The sequence below is a fragment of the Eucyclogobius newberryi genome, unplaced genomic scaffold (assembly GCF_026437365.1).
Source record: "Eucyclogobius newberryi isolate DKJ021-1_F unplaced genomic scaffold, fEucNew1.0.hap1 SCAF_16, whole genome shotgun sequence".
In the NCBI taxonomy this organism is placed as follows: Eukaryota; Metazoa; Chordata; class Actinopteri; order Gobiiformes; family Gobiidae; genus Eucyclogobius; species Eucyclogobius newberryi.
In genome coordinates, this window is record NW_027315790.1 from 24,263,607 (window position 1) to 24,287,728 (window position 24,122).

Below are 24,122 nucleotides of genomic sequence, written 5' to 3' on the forward strand. Positions count from 1 at the left end.
TTAGTATGTTTAAACACAGTTACAGTGCTTTTAAAAGCCACATAGCCGGTAGGAATGAGTTGGAAATGTGTTCTCTTCAATCAGTCATAACCGGAGGACCTCTGCTAGCAAAGAATCAGATGATCTCTTCATTCCATCGCAAGATAGAACATTTTTAAACAAGTTGTGGAATAAATATTGCAAAATTAATATTGTTCGCACAAACCCTTTTTCAGTATTCACAGGCATGGATTTCTGGGCATGTACACGTCTTTAGAACAGCTTTTTCGGACTGAAAAGCGTGTGGAATCTCTGGTCGTGTGTATCAGAGTTGTTCAAGATCGTGGCGTAGTGGAGCATTGGTGTTTGTGATTTAGACTTTATTATACCCAGTGGGGAAATTTGTCTGCTGCACTGAATCATTCCAGCGGTGCCTGTGGGAAACCTAGCGGCAGCAGTGGAATCCACACTCTAGTGCGTGGAGAGGGGGATCTCCGGATCTGGGTCTGGGTTTGCTTACTCTGCGTGTTTTGGGTGAACGTGTCACAAGTGATGCACATGGGAGTGACAGCTTGTCGTGCTGTGCTCATTTTGTCCGCGGGAAACTGTTTATGGTTATTCATGACTTTCATTTTCTTGTTCTGGGCCACATAACGTTACAAATGTGTTATAATTATGGTAAAGAAAAGGGTTTAGGATTGTTTTCGATGTAAAACAATGTTTGCTTTAGCATTGCTATGTTGATCTAGGGAGATGAATGTAAGCTTTTGCCTGATTGTGTGTAATAAATTATCCTATTTTATGCAATGACATTCACAGTATGAGATATTGAAATTTCATTAAGCTCATGTTAGCGGGAAAATACTTCTCAATACACTTTTTTAGCTTCCTTTTTAAACTCTAATTTACAAGAGCTCTCCGTGAAGTTAAATTAAACTTATACAGTTAAAACTCAAATTAAAATCTTTAATGTTTGGAAGTGAACCCACTGTTGTTGTTCAAGTTAAATTGACCATGTTTTTGTCTTTTCTCTTTCCATAGCAACAAGAGCAGGACCCGACCAACCTGTACATCTCCAACCTGCCTGTGTCCATGGACGAGCAGGAGCTGGAGAACATGCTGAAGCCTCTGGGTCATGTGATCTCCACACGGATACTGCGAGACGCCAACGGGGTCAGCAGAGGGGTCGGCTTTGCAAGGTGGGATCTCACTTTCACTCGTTGTACCATGTACTTGCAGTATTTCAAGACTAGGCTCTTGCCATGTTTTCTCCTCCATAAACCACAGATGTTGAATTCCAACATTATAATAATAAAAAGATAGTGTTTGCTGCAAATAGCATTAATTTGTCAACTAAGATGTGTCTAAAATCTTTCACTTACTTTTATTTAGAAATTGGAAAAAATAGTATAAGAAAATGTTGGGGATTATTAGGAATGCACTTTAGCAGAAAGTTACTCGCTCTAAAAAGATTAAATTGATTGTTTTTTTTTTGTTTTTTCCACAATTGTTTTTCTGCACCAACTGTTCGACTTTTTAACAGGACACAAACCGGGAATGGGCAATTAATGAATGAAGCTTATGAATGAGACTATAAATGTCTAATGTAAGAACAGTTTATTTATTTTATTAAAAGTGTATTTATTTATTTAGTCCGGGATCAATATATCTGACCACTCTGTAGATTGTGTTAGTCTAAGGATCATCAAGGATAAAGCTGGAGATGTCCCTGTTACATCAGTGCAACGGCACATTCTCATCTCTCATCTTAACCTCAAAACATGAAACTTAGCTAAAGAAAGTTGACGTAGTATTTCACAATCTCTCTTACAATACTCTCTCACTTTCTGTGTGTTTATTTGCTGAAATGCTTACAATTCCCAGCCCAACACGGCCGCACACGTCCTCGGATACAGGCAATTACCCCGTACAGTAAGCCACCTCATTCCCGCTGCCGAGCATATCACTTAGCACTTCATTTTTTTCCCTCCACTTAGAAAAAGTTTCCACTCCAGCTTGTTAATCCCCCCAAGTCATAAAACCGCTCCGTCCTTGTCCTCTGCCGCAGCCACCGTAACGTCGCCCCGCATTGCTCTCTGCTCTCCCCCGTATTTTACCCAGAGGACCCCGCCGCTGGCAACCGACCACCATCTTGCAGGGATTTTTCTTAATCGCCGACTGTGGCTGAAAAAGTCTTCTCCAATTCCCTGATCTATTACTGCAGGTTACAGCAGGACAGACCGCCAGCGTACGTAGTCAACACCAATACTTTATGCACAAGTACGTATACCAGGTCTAGCTAAGCCCCCCCGCCGACCGACAAGCAGAGCGCAGCGTCAGCCTGCCACGGGCCACCTGTTCGAGCCGCCGTGATGGAGGTACAGGGACCGGAGTGTGAAACTGCGGCCCAGGCACAGGAAAGTAATCATAAAGGTTATTATAAGAAGAAATTATATAGGCAGCGGCGCTGGAGGGAGGTGGGAATGAAACGACAGAGTTCAGATCTGTAATAGAGGAAGTGGGCTATAGTTTTGTGGGCGTTGATGAAAAAGTCCTATTGCCTGTATAGTTTATGAATACACAGTTTCCCCCGTGTGCTGCTTCCAACGCCGACTTTGCTGTTCGTGTTTTATCGTAAATGCGGGGATACAACTGCAACAGCTTCGAACTATATTGCGATGATTATAGGATCAGATTTTTCCTTTCTGTGTGTGAAAATATGGATTTGAAGAGGTGGGAGGCGTTAGAATGAGGATGTCAAGTATATCTCCACTAATCATTTTTCAAAAGTCGCGAAATAGTAATTTAAATATAAAATGCACTTAAACGTAATGTTTGATGGTGTAAAGTGATATTTCTACGGGCATGTAGAATCGTAGCACAAACATGTAGCACGTTTCTGATGGATTACCATAATATAATCTGAATATTTTCATTGTGATTATCGCACCCAAAATATTGAGATGTTAATTTTTATATATTTTCAACTGTGCATTGCAACATTGTGGGACAAATAAAGGTTCTCTTATCTATAACTCACAAACTCATTTAGGAACTGATTCTGCATCTCAACAGAGTGGACCGTGTGAAATACCTTGCCGTTTAAGAATTCCATGGCATAAACTATAATTTCCTATTGAGTATGTCTGATATTAATATACATGTATGTGAAAAACTCTTCTCCAGTCTATTTAGGACATGAATGTGACAATAAATGATGCTGTGTTGGCTCTATTTGGCTGACTGACCGTCGTCACCTTGGCCCACACACATTTGTTTCATAATTGCAGGCAAAAGGTATAGTTATTAATGCTGTCTCTTCATTCATTCCAAAATGGCCTCCTACACTCAAAATGCAACATCACAGTCCGTGTACCTGCCGAGTGGGCGTTTATCATCAGCTTTCAGCCGAATTACAGAGAGGAGAGTTGCAGGGTTAGTTATAGATGACTAACACCTGCAAATGTGAAAATACATACACATTCTGCAAACGTGGAAGAGATTGTGCTTTTGGCCAAACAGAGAAATAAAAGGATGAAGAATCAATCAGCAAAACCACTCAGGGGGACATTTATGTGCACGGTACAACAGTGGTTCTCAACGCTTTTACTCCAAGAACTATTGCAGAAAATATAAGACTATGCAAGTACCATTTTCACATACTAATTCATGCTAACAACAACTAAAGAGTAGTATAGTTAATGAGATGAAACTGACACTTAATCAGATCTAAATGGCTATAAACTGTTACTAAACTTAAAAAGAAAGGAAAGAGTTCAGCTCCTGCAGCTTCAACATGTAAATATGACACAAGACTAAACCAAAAATTTAAATTGAGGGGGCCAGAGCACAGAATTGCTGTCACGGTAAAGCTAACAACAACTAGCATGTGCCCGCTGAAGACTAAAACAGTTTAAAATCTCATGCAGACAGCACACAGCGGTCTCAATTTAATCCAGAGAGCAGCTTTTTCACTATATCTGTTCTGGGGCAATACCAATTTTGCTCTATTCAATGAAAAAGAATATGGGTACAGCCCCTTCAAACTGTAAAGATCGTAATTACCCAGCCCACTGTGTCGAAACCGCTCCAGCCCGGCACCACTGACGATGCCGCCGAGTCGTCCCGGTGAGGTAAAAGTCGGGTTTGTGAGCAGCGCACCTCCTGTTGGGACAGACGGACGGACAGACAGCTGCGGCGCTGGGCCATGAGGGGCATTAGAGAGAGTAAACCGAGCTAAGTGTTTGTGGGCCCATCCATTACTGTTATCAGAGCCCATTACTCCAGAACCAGCACTAATCATGGCAGACAGCAGCACCTGATGCCATTAAGCAGGCGTGCACCGAGAGCAGAGAGAGAGAGAGTGGGACGGACGGATGGAGGAGAGAAGAAAGAGGAGAAAGAGAGACATGGAGAAAAGAGGAAAGGATGAGAGGGATAGAGAGGGAGGACAGAGATGAGGGAGAGGGGGGAAGCCCAGTGCGTTCTCCACATCAAAAAGCTCTGCCCCGTCTCTGACCACTCCGTGTCTGCAGCAGCCTGTCTGGGTTATTTAGAGAGCGTCGGTGGACATGTGCTTTGTCTGCACTGCGCCCTGCACCGCTCTGGTAATACGACCCCAACTGAGTAGCATGTGCATTTAAGCAAAAAAGGATTGTAATGGATAGACGGTCAAATGGACATTAACAGCATCCAGATTGTATTAAAAATAAAGCTTGTTTTTGATGTATTTGTTGCAAAACCTCTCTCTTATGGTCAACATACTACTTCCTGGTTTGAGCCCAGTTTAGTCCCAATTTACACTTGATTTTGTCAAGTTCTAGTCCTGATTGTGCATGGTTAACTTTTGATTTAGTCCTGTTTAGTCACAGTTGATTTTTTTTTTTTTTTTTTTTTTTCATTGAAAGAAAAAACACAGACCAATCAAAACTTGTGTAAATAAAGATACAGTCGAGTAACATTGTTAACAACAGCAACGGCAGGGAGAAGAAAAAGAAAAAAGAGAGGAAGAAGGAAAAAAATAAAAAATAAAAAGTGCAAAGTGGGCGGTACCAGAGAAAATACGTGTTTTTTGTTTGAGATGACTGTTTTTAGAATAATGCATCCAGATGAAAATAAAATGCAAGGTTAAAGCACCTGATCCATTTAGTCCAGTTTATGTCAAATTTGTCAATTTCCAAGTTCAGTCCATATGTGATTTTTTCCATTTTCCGTGTTTCCATTATATCAGTCCAGTCCTTTATTGTTGGAGCAGTTTGTGTCATACATTATCCTCCAGAGATATCATTCCCATTTCTGATTTTCATCTACAATACACTTCATTTGTAAATATATAAGAGCCCAGTCACCATAGGTCAATTTGGTTTTTCAAGTATTTAAAACGTCTCAATGTACAATAGAATAAATCTTTGACTAATTGAATAAATAATGGCTGACCAGTCGACTACTGAAATAATTGTCAGTTGCCGCCCTTTTCAGGAGGTGTTTGGACAATAGGACAGTTTTTCAGCTCGACATCCTCCTTTTACATGACACAATTGTTGCTTTCAGTTCAAAATGAGTCCAGCCTGTGAGGTTTTGTTGTTGCTGTTCTTATTTACACAGCATTCCAACTTCTTTGTGACATGTGCATCTGTTTGCAGACACGGACAGGTTAGACACGCTTTTTAGAGATACGGAGTTCCCGAGCATCACTCAACGCATGAAGGATTTATTGCCATTGTTTGACAAATACATCCCTCTCACTGCAGTGTTTATTCTGATTGTTCACAAGCACATAAATCATCTCTCGCTGAAGTGTAGAGTTATTGTTGTTTAAGACTGGAGTGAAGTGAGCGGCAGAGAGGACAACAACTTGTGCTTTGAGTGGAGGAGACACTTGTCGGGCTCTTTTGTGAGCGGCAGCGTCGTGTTTGTGTGTGATTGGCCTTTAGAAGAGATGTTCTTTTACCGCCCAAAGTCTGCGGAAAAGTGATAGATGGACGTGTATTATACAGATCATTCCGGCAGGTGAAACTCGCAGGTCATTATTTAATCAGGGCATCTGTGTCGTTAGTCTCAAGTGGACGTCCTTTCTACACTGTCGATTTAGGGGAAATGGTTGCACCGCGACATGGTGGCTTCAGCCTCACAGCCAGAAAGTACCGGGTTTGACTCCCGGGGCCTTTCTGAGTGGAGTTTGCATGTTCTCCTTGTGTCTGCGTAGGGCTTTGGGATTTGAATGCATTTTTTTCCTGTTTTTAGAAGCACTTTTTACTGCCTTGTGTACAAATCGTGCCTTGTCTTTTCTCCAGGTCCTACGGTTTCCCCACCAGTAAAAACACGTAGGCTCCCTTTTGGGGCCAGGAATCAATATTAGTGGGACTATATTGGTTAAATAAAGATCAATATGAATTTGAAATGATGATTTACTTTGTCAATCCACAACGATTCAGAGTGAGTAACAAGGTCCAAACAAAGACCATGTGAAATATAGTGAAATTATTTGACTGTGAACTGCTTCTTCAAAGTATTTGTAATGATCCCTGTTCTATGACATTTTTATTTCCCATAACACACTTATATTTTTCCTTATAACTGTAGCTCAGGTCAGCAAATAGGAGACACTGGGAGTCCTAAATTAAGCCCATTGTTGTCCTGATGTGGACTTAGTTTGGTCTTGTTCTAGTCCTTGTTTAGTCCAGATTTAGTCCAGGTTTAGTTTTGGGTTTAGTCCTGGTTCAGTCCCAATGTTGATGTGGTGAATGTGCAAATGTGGATGCACTTTTCCCCTTTACCCCCTTTGTGTTTACTTCTGTCCAATCCAGTACAAAACGTTACATGCTATTGCAGTTATACATTATATTTCATTACTGCTGCAATATCACTTTCTGTATTATATAAAATGCTGGAAATGTCTGACCTGAAAACGTTGAGGTCAGACTTTGTCCCCAAGGTAAGATTTGTCATGGACCACGACTTTCCATCTGAAATCTATTTTTTAGTCACCAAGAAGTTTGTCCTATGCCGACTTTAAACTATCCTAAAACTCACAAAACTCCCCCGATTATGCTTTGGTTCAAACATTGGTTGATCAATAGTTAGTAGTGACTTTCGATATACTGGGGAAAGTTTGGGCGCACTGCTAGATCTTCCGTGAAAATCAATGACAGAAAAGTGTCACTTCTTCCCTGACTTATGACCACTGTTTGTGAGCGTGAAAGATTACATATTCCACTATGAAAAAGTCTGACAGGTAAAATGTGCCAGACGTTTATGTGTCGGCGGTAGAATAGAGAAACAAAAGGGTAGATGACGCGGAAAAGAAAAGGAGGCCAAGGGGAAGTGTGTGTGAGCGTAATCCTGAAAGATGGTGGAAATAACCAGGACTGAAAGACAGCGCGCGATGAGAGAGATGTCAGAGAGGAGAGGAGCCGAGTGAGATGGATGGGTCGGGCATAGCGATAAAGAAGGTATGGAGAGAGAGATGGAGGAAGGTGTGACGAGGAGGAGGAGGATGGAGCAGACTGGTCCGAGAGGCTGATGGGAAAATTCCAGAGGATAGCGTGGAAATCTGAAACGCAATGAATCTGCCACCTTCCCATACGGCATTAACATAAAGGCTCCACACTTTAGAACATTCATCCATCAGGGCATTCCATTGGACGGATTGTTGAAAACCAGTCAAAAATAGACCAAAAAGAGCTGGTATCGCTGTGCCTGGAATGCACCGAAATTACATTAATCTATGGCATTGTCTATCTCCAGGGAGAATGTTCCCATGGAGGCATGCATTTCACCAGAATCTATATATTGCTATTATCTGCCCTGTGATTGGTTGGGTAAATACAGTGTAACAGGCTAATGAACTGTTATAGAAATGTAGAAAATAATCAGATTAACCAAAAACAAAACAAAACAGGGCTTTACATCACAAACTCCTGCTTTTCTACTACAGCGTCTGGTTTTCCTTGTAGTTTCCCATCCCAGTACTAACCAGACTCTTCTAACTTCTGCGACCAGAGGAGCTTGGGATTGTCAACGTGGTTCTGGCGCCACCAACGTATGGATTTCAGTCACATTTCCCCTGCTATGGACTGCATTTTGAGGGCTTTCCACCATTGAAAGATAGAATATAGTATATCTACATATGGATTTGCTTATTCCTATGGTAACAGTGCTAATTTAATATCACAATTGCCTGCCATTTTGTGCACACATCAATACTTTGTTGATGCGTTTGTATTGTGAAGTGTACTACCTTTTTTAAACCCATCCTTCAACATTTTCCTCTCAAAAACCTGTTCACAATTGCAATGCTCGACCAAGTCTTCAATTTGAAAAGACATTATGATTTGTAAGACTCATCTTTTGTGGCATTTTTCACTTATTATTGAAAACCTTGGTCAGAAAAAAACCAACAATGTTTTAAATACATGAAAATAAACCCAAAATACAACGAGGCCTGACCCTGACACAGCCCTAGCCCCACTTTACATCATATTATTCTTCCACAGAAAGTCTTTTCACTCACTTTTATTTACTACAAACCAAATTCACTTCTCACAATTGTATAAATGTAGGTGTTTAGTGATTTATCTATGGATTTGTTTAGTTTTTGCACCAGACATTGTTCCTGGTTGAACCCATGGCATTTTTTTAAAGGTTTGTAACAGATTTATAGACTACATTGACTTTGTTTCTCGAATTGTACGTTTGCATTCTTGTGTTGTGCCTCGTGCTTTCCACTGGCGTGTGAAGTAGAGGATCAAAGCCCCCCCCGCTGTGCACCCTATAGACTTATTTGATGCAGATTCTAACAAACAAGTAACGACCCACATTTCATCTTTCCCACACGGTCAACCGTTCTATCACTGCGCCAGTCGTGTTTGTGAGGATGCCCTGTCCACTCGCACATTTGAATTCTCTGATGCAGTTGTAAAAGTGGACAGTGATGCTCTGCAGGAGATTCTGGCGAGAGGATATGGTCTTCAGGGCAGATCTTTGTGTGATACGAAACAGAAAAACTCTGCTTTATGATGCAGCAGAGCAGTAAATGTGCCAATGGTGAACGTTTTTATGCTTTAGTCCAGAGTTGTTCCAGGAAAAGACCGGAACAAGCCATGTCAAATGTTTAGATTGTTATAAGCCCTATAACAACATTTACTGACAAGGACACATGTTTTCAATTAGATGTTTTATTTAAAATGGTAAAAGGATATTATATTTTATGCTATACCTATATTATACATCACTGTTCTAAAGGTGATCAAGATTTAATAATTATTAAATGGACTCTATTTAGTCTAAGTATATTTTTAATCCTTTAGAGCTGGATCATTTTCAGTGGGTCAAAGTTCCTAGCCAAAAGTTACTGTGTATAGTTTTAGTAGTTTTGATCTATACTTAAATTGATTGAGCTTTGTGGGGAAATATTGTATTTTGATATCATCTAAATGACATATTGTTATTGTAGATACATATTTTCATGATAGCTTGAGTCCTGTTTTAGAAAATACTGCAGAATCATCTCACATGTAGAATCTTACTTACATCTATATTGCGTTTGATAGCTTGTTCAAGTATTTGTTGTTCAACTATTTAACTGTGCCCTGTAACTAATAGTACAATTACTTTAAGAGTGGCTGTGTCCTTGTTTGAATATTCAAACAGTGAATACTTTTCCTTTGCAGAAAGTTCACTGAAAGCAGATGCACCTTTAATCGCACAAACCTGCTATTGCTGTGTAATATTGACATATTCATTAAGCCTTTTCATTTTGTCTGTCTTTTCAGGATGGAGTCCACAGAGAAATGCGAAGTAGTGATACAACATTTCAATGGAAAGTACCTGAAAACCCCACCAGGCATTCCAGGTAAAACTCCACTCTTGTTTTACATTACACATCGGCTGCTTTCTTATCTGCTCTTATAGCCCGCTATCTGGGAAAACTACCCCGTGCAACCAGGGACCCCCTTCTCTAATTCAATTATGGTAAATCCGCATCTCAGATTTGCCGGACAGTTTGATAGATTGTGTACACTGTCGGTTCTGACACCTCACTCGCCGCCGCAGCAGTGGCTATAGCCCGCGGTCTTAAAGCCTACTTTCTATTTTCTTGCCATGCTTTTACTGCTGCAGGCTCGGACTTCTGGGCCAGGAGAAAACCTTGTTAATATTCACACTCATGCCTCGACGCTGTTCTTTGCAATCTACTTAAGAGCTTGCACCCTCGCCTCCTTCCTCCTCTGCGTCTTTCCTATGTCCTCGCTCCTATCTGCACTTAACCCAGACGGTAGCACAGCCTGGCCAAGGAGAGAACTGGCGCAAGCGGCAAGCCAAAAGGAAGGATGTTAAAAAACGGAGATAGAACTGCCAAGGATTTGTCTAAAAGTTAGCTTCCAAGTTCCAAATGGGGAAAACAGAAGAGTCTCGGAGGGACTATGAGTGACGAGAGGTGGTAGATCAAGAAGCGTGGGGTTAAGGATTTGAGGGGAAGGCTAGGATGAAGAGGGAAAAGTGCTGCTTAAGCACATCTGGGAGAGGGGTGTTCAAAGCCCCCGCTAGCTCCCAGCAGGACGCCCAGGCCAGACAAGGGCAATACCTCCGAGATCTCCTTCACCCCTACGGCCGTTTTATTAACAATAGCTACACTTTCATGGAGCAGCTGCCTGTAAATGGTTTCCCTCCATCCCCTAATATCTGAGACTGTCTGGATTTAGGATCTCCATATATGCTCAGCCACTGCATCGCCAGCGGCCGTTAAAGGCAAGGTGAGCGCTTATATTGAAGTTGAGCTGTAATAGGAAACCTTTAAATCTGTAATATCAGGCTGACCTTCCCCTTTAAGGCTCTTTCTCGAAGCTACTCGGGCTTTATTATTGTTAATGGATAGTTCAGACGTGTGCCAGGTCTCACATTTATGGCGCCACATCGAGGAAACTCTCCTGTGAGATTACGAACAGTTACTAGAACGGATACAATTGTGGGTCCCTTAAATGCTTCATGGCATGTTCGCCACTCCGGTTGCACTTTAACGTTTTGCTACTTAATACATTTGGTGCTTAGAAACAAGAAAAGCTGGTTAAAATTTTCACAAAGATTCCCAGTAAATTACCAACATGATTTTTGCAGACATGGTGGAATAAGCTTTGATTTTATTTCTTGTTTTTGCTCAGTAAATTGGATTGCACAAAATAGCAAAAACAATAACAAAACAAGCAGCAAATTAATTATTTTCTTAAATAAAACAAGCAAAACAGTTGCTTGAATTAATACGATCCCAAATGATGACCCTTCTCTAATATGAGTTTGTGCCAGTGCTGATGGTGTCAGACAGTGGTGCGTAACTCTCTAAACAGCGTGTGTGCTGCGTGCATGTGAATGTGACGTGTGTCAGGCGGCACATGTGTTATTCATGAACACTGATGGATAAAGCCTCACTGTCATGTCCTGGAGATGTCCTGTTCCCATCAGGACGACTGGAGGAGAGTTTTCTGAGCTTGTGGACTGTCGGTTAAATGGAGATGAACGTTCCACATCAGACTGGCATGTTCCCTGAAGATGTTCTGCCTTTGGTTCTCACAGAAGCCTTTGTATATGTGAACTCGAGTCTGAATATTGCCGCCCACATTATCTGTTTGCTTATGCCGGATTTGTATTTAAATATGTGTGTTTTAAAAGCCATTGAAGCGTGTATTTGTGCCATGTTGGTGGTATTTCCCCAGAGTCCCGCGCTCTGTAGGCAGCTTCTTCATCCATCCTGCTCTGACAGCTCAGCGGCTCCCCCCGGGGGCCGTGCCACACACAGCGCCGGTGTGCGGGCGCGTGCACGTCCGCCGCTCAGTGTATGGGCACGTGCACGCTGGTGGATACGCTTGTTTGACAGCCATGTCGACTACACTCTGAGCGCCCTGACACCACCACGGCACGCACAGCCACACGAGCACAAATATAGTCATGCACCGCTAACTTTGACCTGAGAGGAATGTCAACAGCCTCTGATGCTAATGAGATCCCTTTTCCTGTCATTTAGAGTTCAGAGCAGAAGCGGGCTCACGCGCCTGTGCATTTAACAAACCCTTCTGTCCTTCTGACCCTGATATTTGGATGCCAGTTGCATATTTTGATAATATCTCAGGCTATGTTTGGTTCATGGTGCATACATGAAATATTGTGTATTATGTTTTGATAAGATTTCAACCAAAAAAATGCCATTGACTAAATCCCGTCTCTGCGTTGTGGCTGTCCTCACTCAGCATTACACTGTCTGGACTGTTGGGATTGCTCTTGTTAGCTCTGCCCTCCTGTACACAGGAGGTCCAGTGGCAACACAAAAGGATATTGAGCTGTAACCTCTGCGTTCCATCACCAGGAAGTAAATATCTCAATGTCAGGTGCAGGTCATCTATGAAACTCAGCTGACCGTGGGAAAATAAACGGAGCAGAGGCAGAAGTATTGGCAGGAAGTGTAAAGTGAATTGCAGATAAGACTGTATGTGTGCATTTGGGGGGGGCGGGGCCGAGATGCAAACAGATGGCAGCTAATGGAACCATAGACAGGCACCATACACTTCCTGTTCAAATCGTATTGTGCTAACATCTTACTTCCTTGTGATTACATGAGAGGGAGAGCTGAGTCTGCAGCAGATGGTGGCTAACAATACTTAAAGACTCGCCATATTTGTACTGTGTGGTAACAATGAAATCATGTGCAATTACAAGTTAATGAAATTAGCAAGCGGCAGAAATTATTTTTGGTTTGCTTTGAGTAATAAATGAATATAGATGATCCATATGCCCTATGAAGTTGTTACTCGCACAATTGGCCATTTCCTTTTACAAATTATTCTTTACTGACATATTAAACACATATAATTACTAACTAAACCATTTTGGAGTGAAACAAAACCACATAGTTGATTCATATTTTATATAAAGGGCTGTATTTGACACACGGTTGGTACAAACTCAGTGTTTGCTCCTTCTCAAATGTCTCCTATTTGTTTTATTTATTCAGCTGAGCCTGCAGGTGGCTACTATTGTCATTAATTTGATTATTTATGCTCCAGAAACCATTTGAATGAGCTCTACTATAGGTGTGTGTACTCTTACTACACAAAAAAGAGGTGCTCTCAATAACAGGGCACTGGTCAGATAGATGCTCTTATAATAACGCTTCATGTGCCACAAACGTCACATTAAAAACAGCTCCGCATTAAACCGGCCGCGACAAAACTCACCTGTCACTCCCAGATGCAAATTGAAGCCACATCTTTCCTGTAGAAAGGTTTTTATTTAATTTCCCTGAAGCAGAGTTGGTCCAAAACAGCCACAGTTTCAGTCACTCGTCTGTAGAAGTCCGTAGCACCGTGGTCTTCATTGTTTCGTCAGGATCCCCCTCCAGTACACACAAATTAACTCACTATCTGATTAAATGGCTGCCTGTATTACTCACTAAAATCTAATCGTTGGAAACACGAACACAGGCTTTGCTACACACCATGCCCTGTCACTAAATGCTAGTTAAGGCCCTTGGTGAAACTTGGCACTGGTGTTGTCGTCCTGCTGCAGATGTCCCTGGTTTTCCCTTGGTTTTATTAAGCGCTGTATTAGCTTAGCCTGAGCATCAGTACACATGCACAAGCCTCAAGAACAAGCACATGTTAGAGAGCAGAACACGGATGGGCCTGCAGTATTGCTCAGTGGCCTGTGGAGGCAGAAAAAGACTCTTTAGATATATTTCAGAACAATTTCATGATAGTTTTGACACAGTGGTTTGTCCATTGTGTGCTTTCTGGATCTACTTCTAGAGCGTTTTATTCTACACAAAGCAGGACGTGCTGTTAGCATGCTAGTCGTTGTTACCTTGTACTGGGCTTAGTAATAACTCATTGCGGTGAATATATAGGATGCTTGGAATACATTTAGTGAGCAAAACTTTGAACTGCTGCAAAGAGTTTAAAACAAACTATTTCTGCTGTATTTGTTGCACTGTAAAACACCACCACAGGAAAAGCGACATGAAAGCGAGCCTGACGTAGAACGCGCTCCATTGGCACAGGACAGCGCTCCACCCCGAGCCTCAGTTAATCATTCAGGCTGTTATACACTTCCATAAAGGCCGATACCGCCGCACCGTGCAATCAAACGCTCAGGCCAGCTAAACCTTACATGAACTTTGAAATGCAGTAAGCAACCTCAACACAGACCGATAGCCCTTAGATACAGCTGATCATCCACTCCAGTCAGACCCAGTCGGTGCGGTACTGGGCTAAGAAAGCGCGTGTCCCGAGCCCCTCAGCTTGGCCCACGTCTGATTGCGATTCAGCGAGTGAGCCGTGATCGATCGCCCTGATAGAGCACTACAGCTCTTTAGTTATTCTGTGCATTGCAGCAGCCCGGCCTGGCGTCGGCGTCAGCTGTGAACTCACGCTCGCACATTCAAAGGCAGGCGCTGCATCGGGAGCTTTACACGACGAACACGACTACAGGCGCACACTATGGCCGCTGTAGGTTTATTTAGGGGTCTCGTAAAAGAAAGGGGGGTTAATCGAACCATCGAAGGGTTTCTTGTTCAAGCTCCAAGACGACGTAAATGGATATGTTTCTGAAATGAGTGTGCAAAATATAGCATACACGACCAAAGCAAGCCCAAAGGGAAGATGTGTGCTTGAATGCAGAGACAAAATTCAAATCACCACCAGATATTGTCGTTTAATAATGTTTTAGTTAGAATTAGTAGAAAGTGCTAACGGAACTGTTCAAAGTCAAGCATTTCAAGGTGAACTGGTAACTTTAAATATCTTTCTCTGGCTTTATTTCTTAAGCACCTGAAAACAACCTCGTCACGAATAAAGAAAGTAAGAGCAGAATAAGACAATACAAATGAAGATAGTTTTTATGTGAATCGCACACATTTCCTCTCTTAGACTTACTCCATCTACAGCCTTATTATTCACCCTTCTCGGCTCATCTTTTCTCTCTGGCTTTATCTCCAAAACATCTCCAGCTAGCACTGTCTCGCTGATCCTCGTTAATCCCAAAGAGAACGTCAACAAAATTAACTAAATTGTACCTGTTCATTATTCCATGTTAAGTTTATAGTATTTCAGGTTATTCTCCTTGGCCATTTCTCGTCATGGTGGCACTTTAAACTGGGCAAAATAACAAACTTAGCCTTTAAGAATCAAATCCTATCCTTGTTGTGAGGTCTCCGGATTTACTCAATATCCAAAATAAATGGAATTTATGAAATGTGACTACAGCAATAAAGCATGGCGAGGTGAGCCCAACAGGGACGCAATATGATTTACCCTGCAACCCTGAGCGCCGCGAAAGTCAAAGGAAGCACAGATAAAAAGTGATTTAATCCTCTGGCTCCAGCGCGCCTCGCTGATTAAAGCCCGCTCCCACAATGCATTAAACGGCTTAGAGATGACATCCTATGCTAAATGTAATTCAAAACCCGAGATACATTAGCCATTGTTTGTTTTTGGCAGGTGAGTAATCTCCTGGACATGCCGTATTGTGTATTGGCAGAACATGCAGCGGACATTGTTGATAGCTTTTCGATTTGGTATGCACGCTTTGCCGCTTGGCCAAATTGCTATTCATTTCCGTGATTTCGTCTTAATTTCGTCGTCAAACAACATCTAAGTAAATGAAGGTTGTGCGCGTGTAAACATTGGCTATGCGTGGAGGTGGGGGGGAGAGCTTTGCCAAAATCGCAACAAAGATTTAAACAAAGAAATGAGCCCCAAAAGAGACAGAACCGGTTGTGTTGCTTCCTATTGGCTTCCGTTGTTGTTGTCGCTGTGCCAATGTGGCAGTGCAGCGAAGAGACTGCTGCAATATTGTCCAATAGATGCTGGATAAATAATTAAAGCGCATCAGGAAGGAGTCGCATCGGCCCTGGGAGATGAGACCAAACGGAAACATGCAATCTGTACACGATTTCCTGCCTCTGCTCCCCAATGCCCTGCTCCATCGCTCACGACGTTATCTGTTTTATCATTTAGCTTAGCAGTGTGCCCTCTGTTAAGCACAGATTGAGACGCGGGATATGTCATGTTCATGTACTGTACGTTAAAGCACAGCGCGGGTAAATACAGTAGAAGAAACAGATGCAACTCGGGAATGAGATTGAGTTACACGTACAGACAAACGCCTTAGATCGTAACGTTTGCTCAATTCTTACATTTGGATTTTGTGTCAAATAACGCGGCGGTATTAAGGTTCTAATGGCTTTTTCTTTCTCTCCCTCTCTTTCCAATCCACACCAAAGCCATATACAAACCACTGCACACTAATTGACAGATGATTTATTCAAAAGGGGAGGACGTAGTGAATGCATTTCGAAGTCTTTTCCGCAAAAACGAAATGAGAGATGACATTTGGTGCTCAAGAATGAGACTTTCACATAATGTATGGTAAATAAATGGTGCGCTCACATTTTAGCCTCAATTTAGTTTTTGTCTCTAATAGTTTTGCTGTCATTACGCTGCTTTTTCTCTTCTCACAATGTTTTGCTCACCTCGTACCCTTTTTCGTCCGAGCCAAATGAGATCACTTGGGGAATATCTATCACAACAGCGTTCGTTCTTGTGGCAGTTTTATCCTGCGAGATCTCGTCCCATCCCTCTTTAACCACAATTATAAAAGCACAGTCTTGACAACGTATTCATGCTTATTTTTTTGGACCCACAGTATGAGAAAAGTGTAGGAGTACGCTTGCGGTAAAAAGAATTGATCTCTCCCAGTTGGCTTTTTCATGGAAGCCAATGCGTCGTGATACAAACGCAGACAGCCCACGATATTTTAAAGCCTTTTGCAGAATTAAAGTCTCGTCCCGAATCACGCTGTAAGCCCCCACAAGCCCCTCTGCAAGTGTCAGTCACTCGCGAGTAATCCATGTTAATTTGGGCCATCCCACCCACTCTCTCTTGGCTAATAAGTGGTCTGCTCTCCCCCTATGGCATGTAGATTTATCCGAGAAGGAAGGGGCCGCCGCCGTCACTACGCTGCTTAGAAATATGTTGAATCTGATTATAATTTATACTTTTTGAATCAAGTGTGAGCATTGATGTATTCGGTTTTTTTGTTGTTTTTTGGAGCAGTGACAGAAGCAAAAGTTCAAATTTGTGATACTTTGAGTCAAAAAAAACCCATCAAGATGAAGAGTTACTGCTCGGCTCTGATTGGCTGCATGTCCCCTGTGTTTGTGTCCATCTGCACCGGCCCGTCCCTTCAGTCCGCTCTGGGTTGTACGATTCGAAGGGATTTTCTTGTATGAATGCAACTTGTAAATGTGGGTTGTAGTTAACCTACATAATGTTAATTGCTGACTTTGCCTCTAAGCCCTGACATTTAAGATGAAGGTACGGTACGGTGGACTTTATTGTTCCTGTAGAGAACTGTACAATCGTTAGCGTACAATATGTTGAGTGTGTTCCATCCAGGAGTGGGCACTTAACAGGAGACATGATTTTACATGAAAATGAGGAACTGAACTATAAGTTGCACCTTTCTTCATAGTTTTGGCCGGGGTGCAACTTATACTTATATACTTATACTCCAGAGTGACTTATATGTGATGTTATTTGTTATTTTCTCATTTGCAACCGCATTTCATACTCCAGTGCAACTTAGATATGCTTTTTTCTTCTCTATTATGCATTTTTTGGCTGGTGTGACTATACGACTTATAGTCCGGAAAATACGGTAAATGTTACGCTTTTTGTATAATTGTGAACTTAAAATAGTATTACATCAAGAAAGTACAACGGTAATAAAGTCAGTTTTATATGTATATTTAATTATAAGCACACAGCTTCGAGACTTTAGCCAGGAAAGCTACATTTTCGCGCTCTCTTCCCTCCAAGTCGTCGTAATGTTTTGCTCGATCGCTGCATAATTCAATTTTTTGTTCATAACCTCACAGTGCACCCCACATTCCTCAGTGCCACATCCTCAACCTTAACAGAGAGCTCAAACGTGCCCTCCTGCCTCACCCCCCCGGCTTCATCTGCGTCCCAGGACACACAGGAGGTTATTACTGGCATCCCCGTTAAATCAGACCGCTTCCTGCAAAAGGATCAATTTCCCCTGATGCACTTTCTCATTATAACCTTATCTCGCCCACAGACAATAATCTGGATTTGTCACGCTTTGTTTGTTTTGCCGCTGAACTGTATCAATCACATGCCGTCGGTTAGCTGCAGCTTTGAGTGGATCTGTCACCGAAATATAAAGGATTCACCTGCTGCGGTCGCCTCTTCTGCAAAATATCTGCTCTTTGATTGGCTTCAAAGTTTGTTTAGGCAGAGGAGCGCGAGGAGGAAGGCGCTGTAGCGGGAGGGAGTTGGGAACGATTGACTTTGCTCCGCTCTCAAGCTGATCTAATGCGAAGAAGTGACAACCAAAGTGGGAACGATACAGCCACAGACGCAGGAACTCTATAAAAGTAAACAGACATCATCATCTATGTGTTGTTGCAGTGCTTATTTTAAGGAGAATGGCCAGTAATTGCCGTTGCCGTGGTTTCGTAGAGGAACTGCGAGCGAGAGGAACTTTTTTTTGCTTCGTATTAAGTGCCGTGCTTAAGTTTCTGCCAGAATAAAAGCATCAGCACTGACCCAGATACAGCATTTTGCCCATCGTTGCAAAGTCTTCTGCCAAAATCTGGGCACCATAGATACACTCGTTCAATTTATCTCCTCTATTGCTTTTGTTTGTTTTGATCTGACTCTTTCCGTCGTGAATTTACAGCTATTTCATGATTATTTGTGTCTTATTTTAGTGCGGCTGTACTTGCACGCACTTAAAACCTGCTTCTAGTTTGGGTTAAAGGTTTATCTGAGTTTTACAGTGTAATTGAGACGAATCTGGAAGGTGTTAAAAAAAGAAAAAAAAAAGAAGAAGAGTTGAAAAGATGTGAAATTGTGACAGGAATAAACGGCCCCAGATGGACGAGGCCCTGGTGGAAACAAAGTGAAGTGTTTGTAGAAAGTTAGGTTTGAGCAAAGTTGAGCTTGTTGTGTCTGCTGCTGTCGAGGAGATGAAAGGATGACTTTGTGGGACCGTTTTCTGAGTTTGACCGGAGCAAAGTGAGGCCGGCTGTCCACCAGCGCTGATCCTGTCTGTCTGAGCCTCAGCACAGCCTGGACTGAGCGCATCTCACCTGACAACAAGATGGCAGAAAGATGAAACGTTACCTAACAAACGCTATTTATGATTGATTGGTTTAGTTATTTACTTTGTTTTACTTTGACAGAGGAAAGGTAGGTGTGAAAAGCACCTGAAGTATGCATGATAATCCTATTTTACAATGCTAATATTACCAGCCGACCAGTTTTGTTTCACTTCCTGTTTTAAGTTGATCAATAATTAAATAATCAAAAAGAAAGTTGCAGATGGAAAATCACTGGCAGAACTTATTTTGAAGGGTAAATACTTCACTGGAGGATGTGTTTACAGGAGTAGGCGTTCCGGTTTTGAAGCTAATCAGAGTTACTGCCGTCATATTGTTGTTTCCAAACAATGATTGCATTATGAAGGTAATGACAGAGCTGGATTTCTACATATCCGTATATTTTTATGTAAAAAGACAAGTTTCTGATGTTGTGAAGTTTTGTTAGTCTAGCAACAGTTTAAAAAAAAATGCTAAGGTATGTTAAATTATGTGCTCTCAGAAAACGTTCCACCTTAGACTTTTCAAAAGCAATGTTTTAAATGTTAATTTGGAAGAACATTTCCATTTTTCTGTTTACCCAAACTTTAATATGTGTCAAATTTGCAACACAAATGATAGTACGTTTGAATGATGATGGACAGTAATACAAAGATCCCTTGAAAATTTGAATTAACCTACATTAACACTTCTAAAATATTGGTTTGCTCTTGCCAGACAAAAAAAATTAAACCTAATTCCACCGGTGAGAAACCTTAGACATCTTTCTCCATTCTTTTTCTGAGATCGGAGTTGGTTTCCTCTTGGTTTTTTCCCATCAGTCAATTAAATCTAATGCAGGACCCGCGGCACTTTTCCAAAAACTCTTATTCATGCCCTGCGCCGATACAGTAGGTTCCAGAGCTCGTAGCTGCCTGTCCTCCACAATGAAGATTAAGTTTGCCGAGCCGGGTAATCATGCTCCGAGGTCTCACCGGTGTGCTAGCAATTCAGCACGCTCGCCATTTTGGCCCTCGCCATCTCCATCTCTCGCCATCAGACACCTTTCATTACGCTGGATAATATTACATCAGATTTTTAATTTAGTTTTTTATGTGTGTGCGTATTTTGCACTGTCTTAAAAGTTACGAGAGTGTAATGGCAGAATGTGTCGTGATTAACATTTCAGGTTTTGCAATATTTGACTTTGGACCAAAGGAATCTATCGGGCGTGTGATTCTCCAATTTGAGCCGGTGCCAATTTCCCATCAAAATGCCAGATGCTTTTGGGCAAGCACACTAAAGTTGGTCTCTTACTACGCAGCAACTCGTACGTGGACAAAATCTAAAATACTATCAATATCGTTGATCTTATTAGATATAAATTAAGTGAAATAGTGTTTTAGGTGTTGATGGCAGGTACCAGATCATATGATTTTACACAAATAAATGTAATTAAACTGTCTTAACAAACTCTATTTAACTCAAATGACTGGCAAACAAAAGCTACTATTGGCAGATAACATTTTTAACAATTTCTACTTGTTTAAATAAAGAAAATATACCGCATTTTCCAGAGTAGCGGAAAATGCATCAAACCAGCCAAAAAATGCATAATAGAGAAGAAAAAAACATATTTAAGTTGCACTGGAGTATGAAATGCAGTTGAAAGTGGGAAAATAACAAATAATATCATATAAGTTTAATTATATAAGCATAAATATAAGTATAAGTCGCACCCCAGCCAAAACTATGAAAAAAGGTACGACTTATAGTCCGGAAAATACGGTAGTCGCACTAACAACAAGCATCGAGTCGACTTGGGGAATGGCAGGCATCAACTCATTTTAAAATAATAACATAATTAGTCACAGTTTGTTTAGCATTATGTATTTCAATTTATACTATTTTTACAATTTGCGATCAAACAAAACATCCTCAGCGAATATGTTTTTAGATTTGGAGTGTCCCAGATTGCATGCACCAGTCAGAGCTGTACGAATCCATGTCATCGAACCGGCCCAGCGCTGACCCTTGACTGATGGCCCACTGTGTGCTGGCGTCAGGGAAGTGTGAGGGAAGAGGAACAACACAACAGGCATCAGTTTGTTGGACTGTCCCGTCACTGTCACCATCGCGGGACGCAGCGGGCAATGAGATAAATCTGACGCTTCACTCCTCCCGAAATAGAGCGCCGAGCAGGACACTGGTGAGAGGAGCAGGCAGAGGTCACACTGGTCAGCAAAGTTATTTCTGTGGAGCCTCATCCATCCACTTATCCTGCCAGCGGGACGGGGACATGATGGCTAAAAATATGTGACACCTCTGGACCATTAGGGTGTGGGCATTTTTTAGCTGAAATATGGCACGGAATACTTTATATTCTGGGTGACAGTTTTAGTTTGAAAGCACTTCCTGGATGTAACGATGATGCTGGTCAAATCTGGTCGGATCTTTTGTTGTATCGTCACCGTTTTTTAAAGGTGGGTCATTCAGCTGCACCGTAGTTTAGTGGTTATTACTCTTACCTCACAGTCCCAGTTTGATTCTGGCCCTTTGGAGTTTGAATGGTCTCACTAGCCGGATGTGCAAGCCACCTCCTACTTCCTGTTCCAATGCAGGAAGTTCTGGGAGAAGATCATCAGACAACCGTCCAATCACATGTTTCAAATGCGGAATATGTTTCTTCCATTATTTATATTTGAATCGGCCTTTAAACATGCTCTTGAGCACTTTTACTTTAGCGTCTCATGTTTTAGAACTAAAGAATTGTTTCTAAAATGACTTGTTACACATCACTCTGGCGTTTCCCATTCCAGGAACTGACTTTGGGCTCCATCTACTGGCTGCAGAGGGAATTGTATAGTTGATAGAAACAAAAGCTAGCGGATCCCAACATGCTAATATAACCATGTTGTAATAATTGTGATGGCAGACCTGCTCAGAACGAGTGTAACAATGATTTATGGACTTGAAGACAGCTCTATGCCTATGACATCACAGATCGGGAAAATTCAGAATGGGGTGTTTTTGACACTCGGAGGGAAAAGACTTTCTAAACAGGATTCATAAAACTATCCTGAATGACATTAAACACAACTCCAGGTATGTTTTTGATATAATTGATGTAAAAGTCCCTGTCCAATAGTTAAATAGCACATACACATTGTTTCAAATCATCAATTTATTTTTGTAAGGCCCAAAATCACAACAACAGTTGCCTCTGAGGGCCACTGTTTAAATGTACCTTACTGTAGCTTACATTCCTCCACTTTCTATCATATTTCCACAGGCAGAAGGAACAAACCCGGGCCTCCTCAGTCTTGTACGTCTCGTAGAGTATAGCTTGAGACATAAGGGGACAGAGTCTATCTTTAGGCTCTTCTTACAGTAACTTGGGCTGGCGGCTGTGTTTTGCTCCCACAGTGCACCGTGTTGTTGGAGTGGCAGTTGTCGCGACGCCACAGGCTTTTAGTGGCTCTGTTTTCTCCCCATTACCTGCTCCAGTGGGGGACAGGCAGCGCTCTGTTGTGGTGGAGCGTGGCGGGGGTGGTCCCTAGACACCTCCAAATCATACCTTCCACCTGACGCCACAAACACGGGGAACAGACAGTGGGCAATTATGACTCTCACTCCTCCACTCTATAAATATACTGTATACTGCGAGTGGAGCTGGCTATGAGGCACAGTACCCCGTTTGGAAGGCTGTCTGAGGACCAAGCTGCAGGTAAAAAACAGCACACTCCCAATGGACTAGCGTGATAAAGTAGCAAGTAAATAACGGATTTATGAAACACAAGACCAAGAAATTATATCAAAAGAATAAAAATGGACTGGAAAAACATGGCGAATGTCTGCAGAATCAATGAGCGAAGGACAAAAACGCTGTTAATCTGAGGTCTCGCATGCGCTACTGAAATAAACAATGAATCTGATTGCACCGTTCTGTTTGAGTTTGGCTCAATGTGTGACAGAGGGAGGGATGACAAGATTAAGCTTTCGTAAAATTCTATTGAATAAATGGTCTCAAAATCTTTCATATCCCTCTACCTCCCTCAGCGCTACTACTTTTCGACTTTTATTTCCTTTTTACTTCACAAACTGCCACTTGACTGGTGTAAAACTGTGATATTATCCCACCAAAGTAATAATAGAGGAAAATAGGGAAAACATGAAAACCTTTCATATGCACGTTAAGTTAGTGAACCCTCTGCGTTTGGTTCGCTTTTGTTGTAGCAGCACAATAAAAGACCTGATGGAGCTACATACGCCATGATATTTTGCTGAAATTACTGTAATAAACACATTTGGCATTATCTTTTGGAGTATTGATTGCATTTGGACATCTTCAGAGGGAAAGTATGACTATGAAAATACTGTATTGTGACATTTCAATGTAATTATTAACCTATGGTCTTGTTTTTCTTTACCATGTCCATGTTTTGGCAGCATTAAAGGTCCATCTGTGTCCGCACTGTACATCACTTAAATGCGTTGAAAGAATTCTGATCCAAATGGAGCCGTTGCCAGTCAAAGAGGAGCAGAGAAAGGCAAACTTGAGACATGAGGTAATCCGGCCAGGTGTTTCCAGAAGCCCGAAGCTCACATCGTAAATAAACTCAAAAAGCACTTGGAGAACACTGAGAAACACTTAAAGAACAGGGAGCGTGTGTGGATAAGGGCTTGATCCGGGCTGAACACGCTTTTTTCACATGTTTTTTGTCGTGATTTGTACAAAGAATATGAGATGAAAGAGGACATTTTGTTGGAATTCCAAGTTACCGTAAATGAGTTTTCTTTCGATTACATTTCTTGTCTTAATGTGGAAAGTTTGCGCGCGGTCGACTCTGTGAACGTTGTTTCCGATGGTTTAATGTTGAATTATTATGTGTCCTTTCGCCTCTGTGTGGAGTTTTCCAGCTAGATGTGCATGGATCTTTGCTCTAGATCTAGAGAAGTGTTTTCAGGTTCGGTATTTGTTCGCCATCTGCTCCTG

General features: G+C 41.8%; 1 protein-coding gene across 3 annotated transcripts in view; it reads left to right on the forward strand.

Annotated features, from left to right (window-relative positions):
* rbms3 (RNA binding motif, single stranded interacting protein) overlaps positions 1 to 24,122 on the forward strand; it is a 334,351-nt gene that overhangs the window by 230,440 nt on the left and 79,789 nt on the right. For all 3 annotated transcript variants that reach the window (XM_072448061.1, XM_072448062.1, XM_072448063.1), the window contains exons 5-6: positions 1,021 to 1,178; positions 9,753 to 9,832. In XM_072448061.1, the coding sequence (XP_072304162.1) occupies positions 1,021 to 1,178; positions 9,753 to 9,832 (238 nt within the window). The remainder of the gene's footprint in view (positions 1 to 1,020; positions 1,179 to 9,752; positions 9,833 to 24,122) is intronic.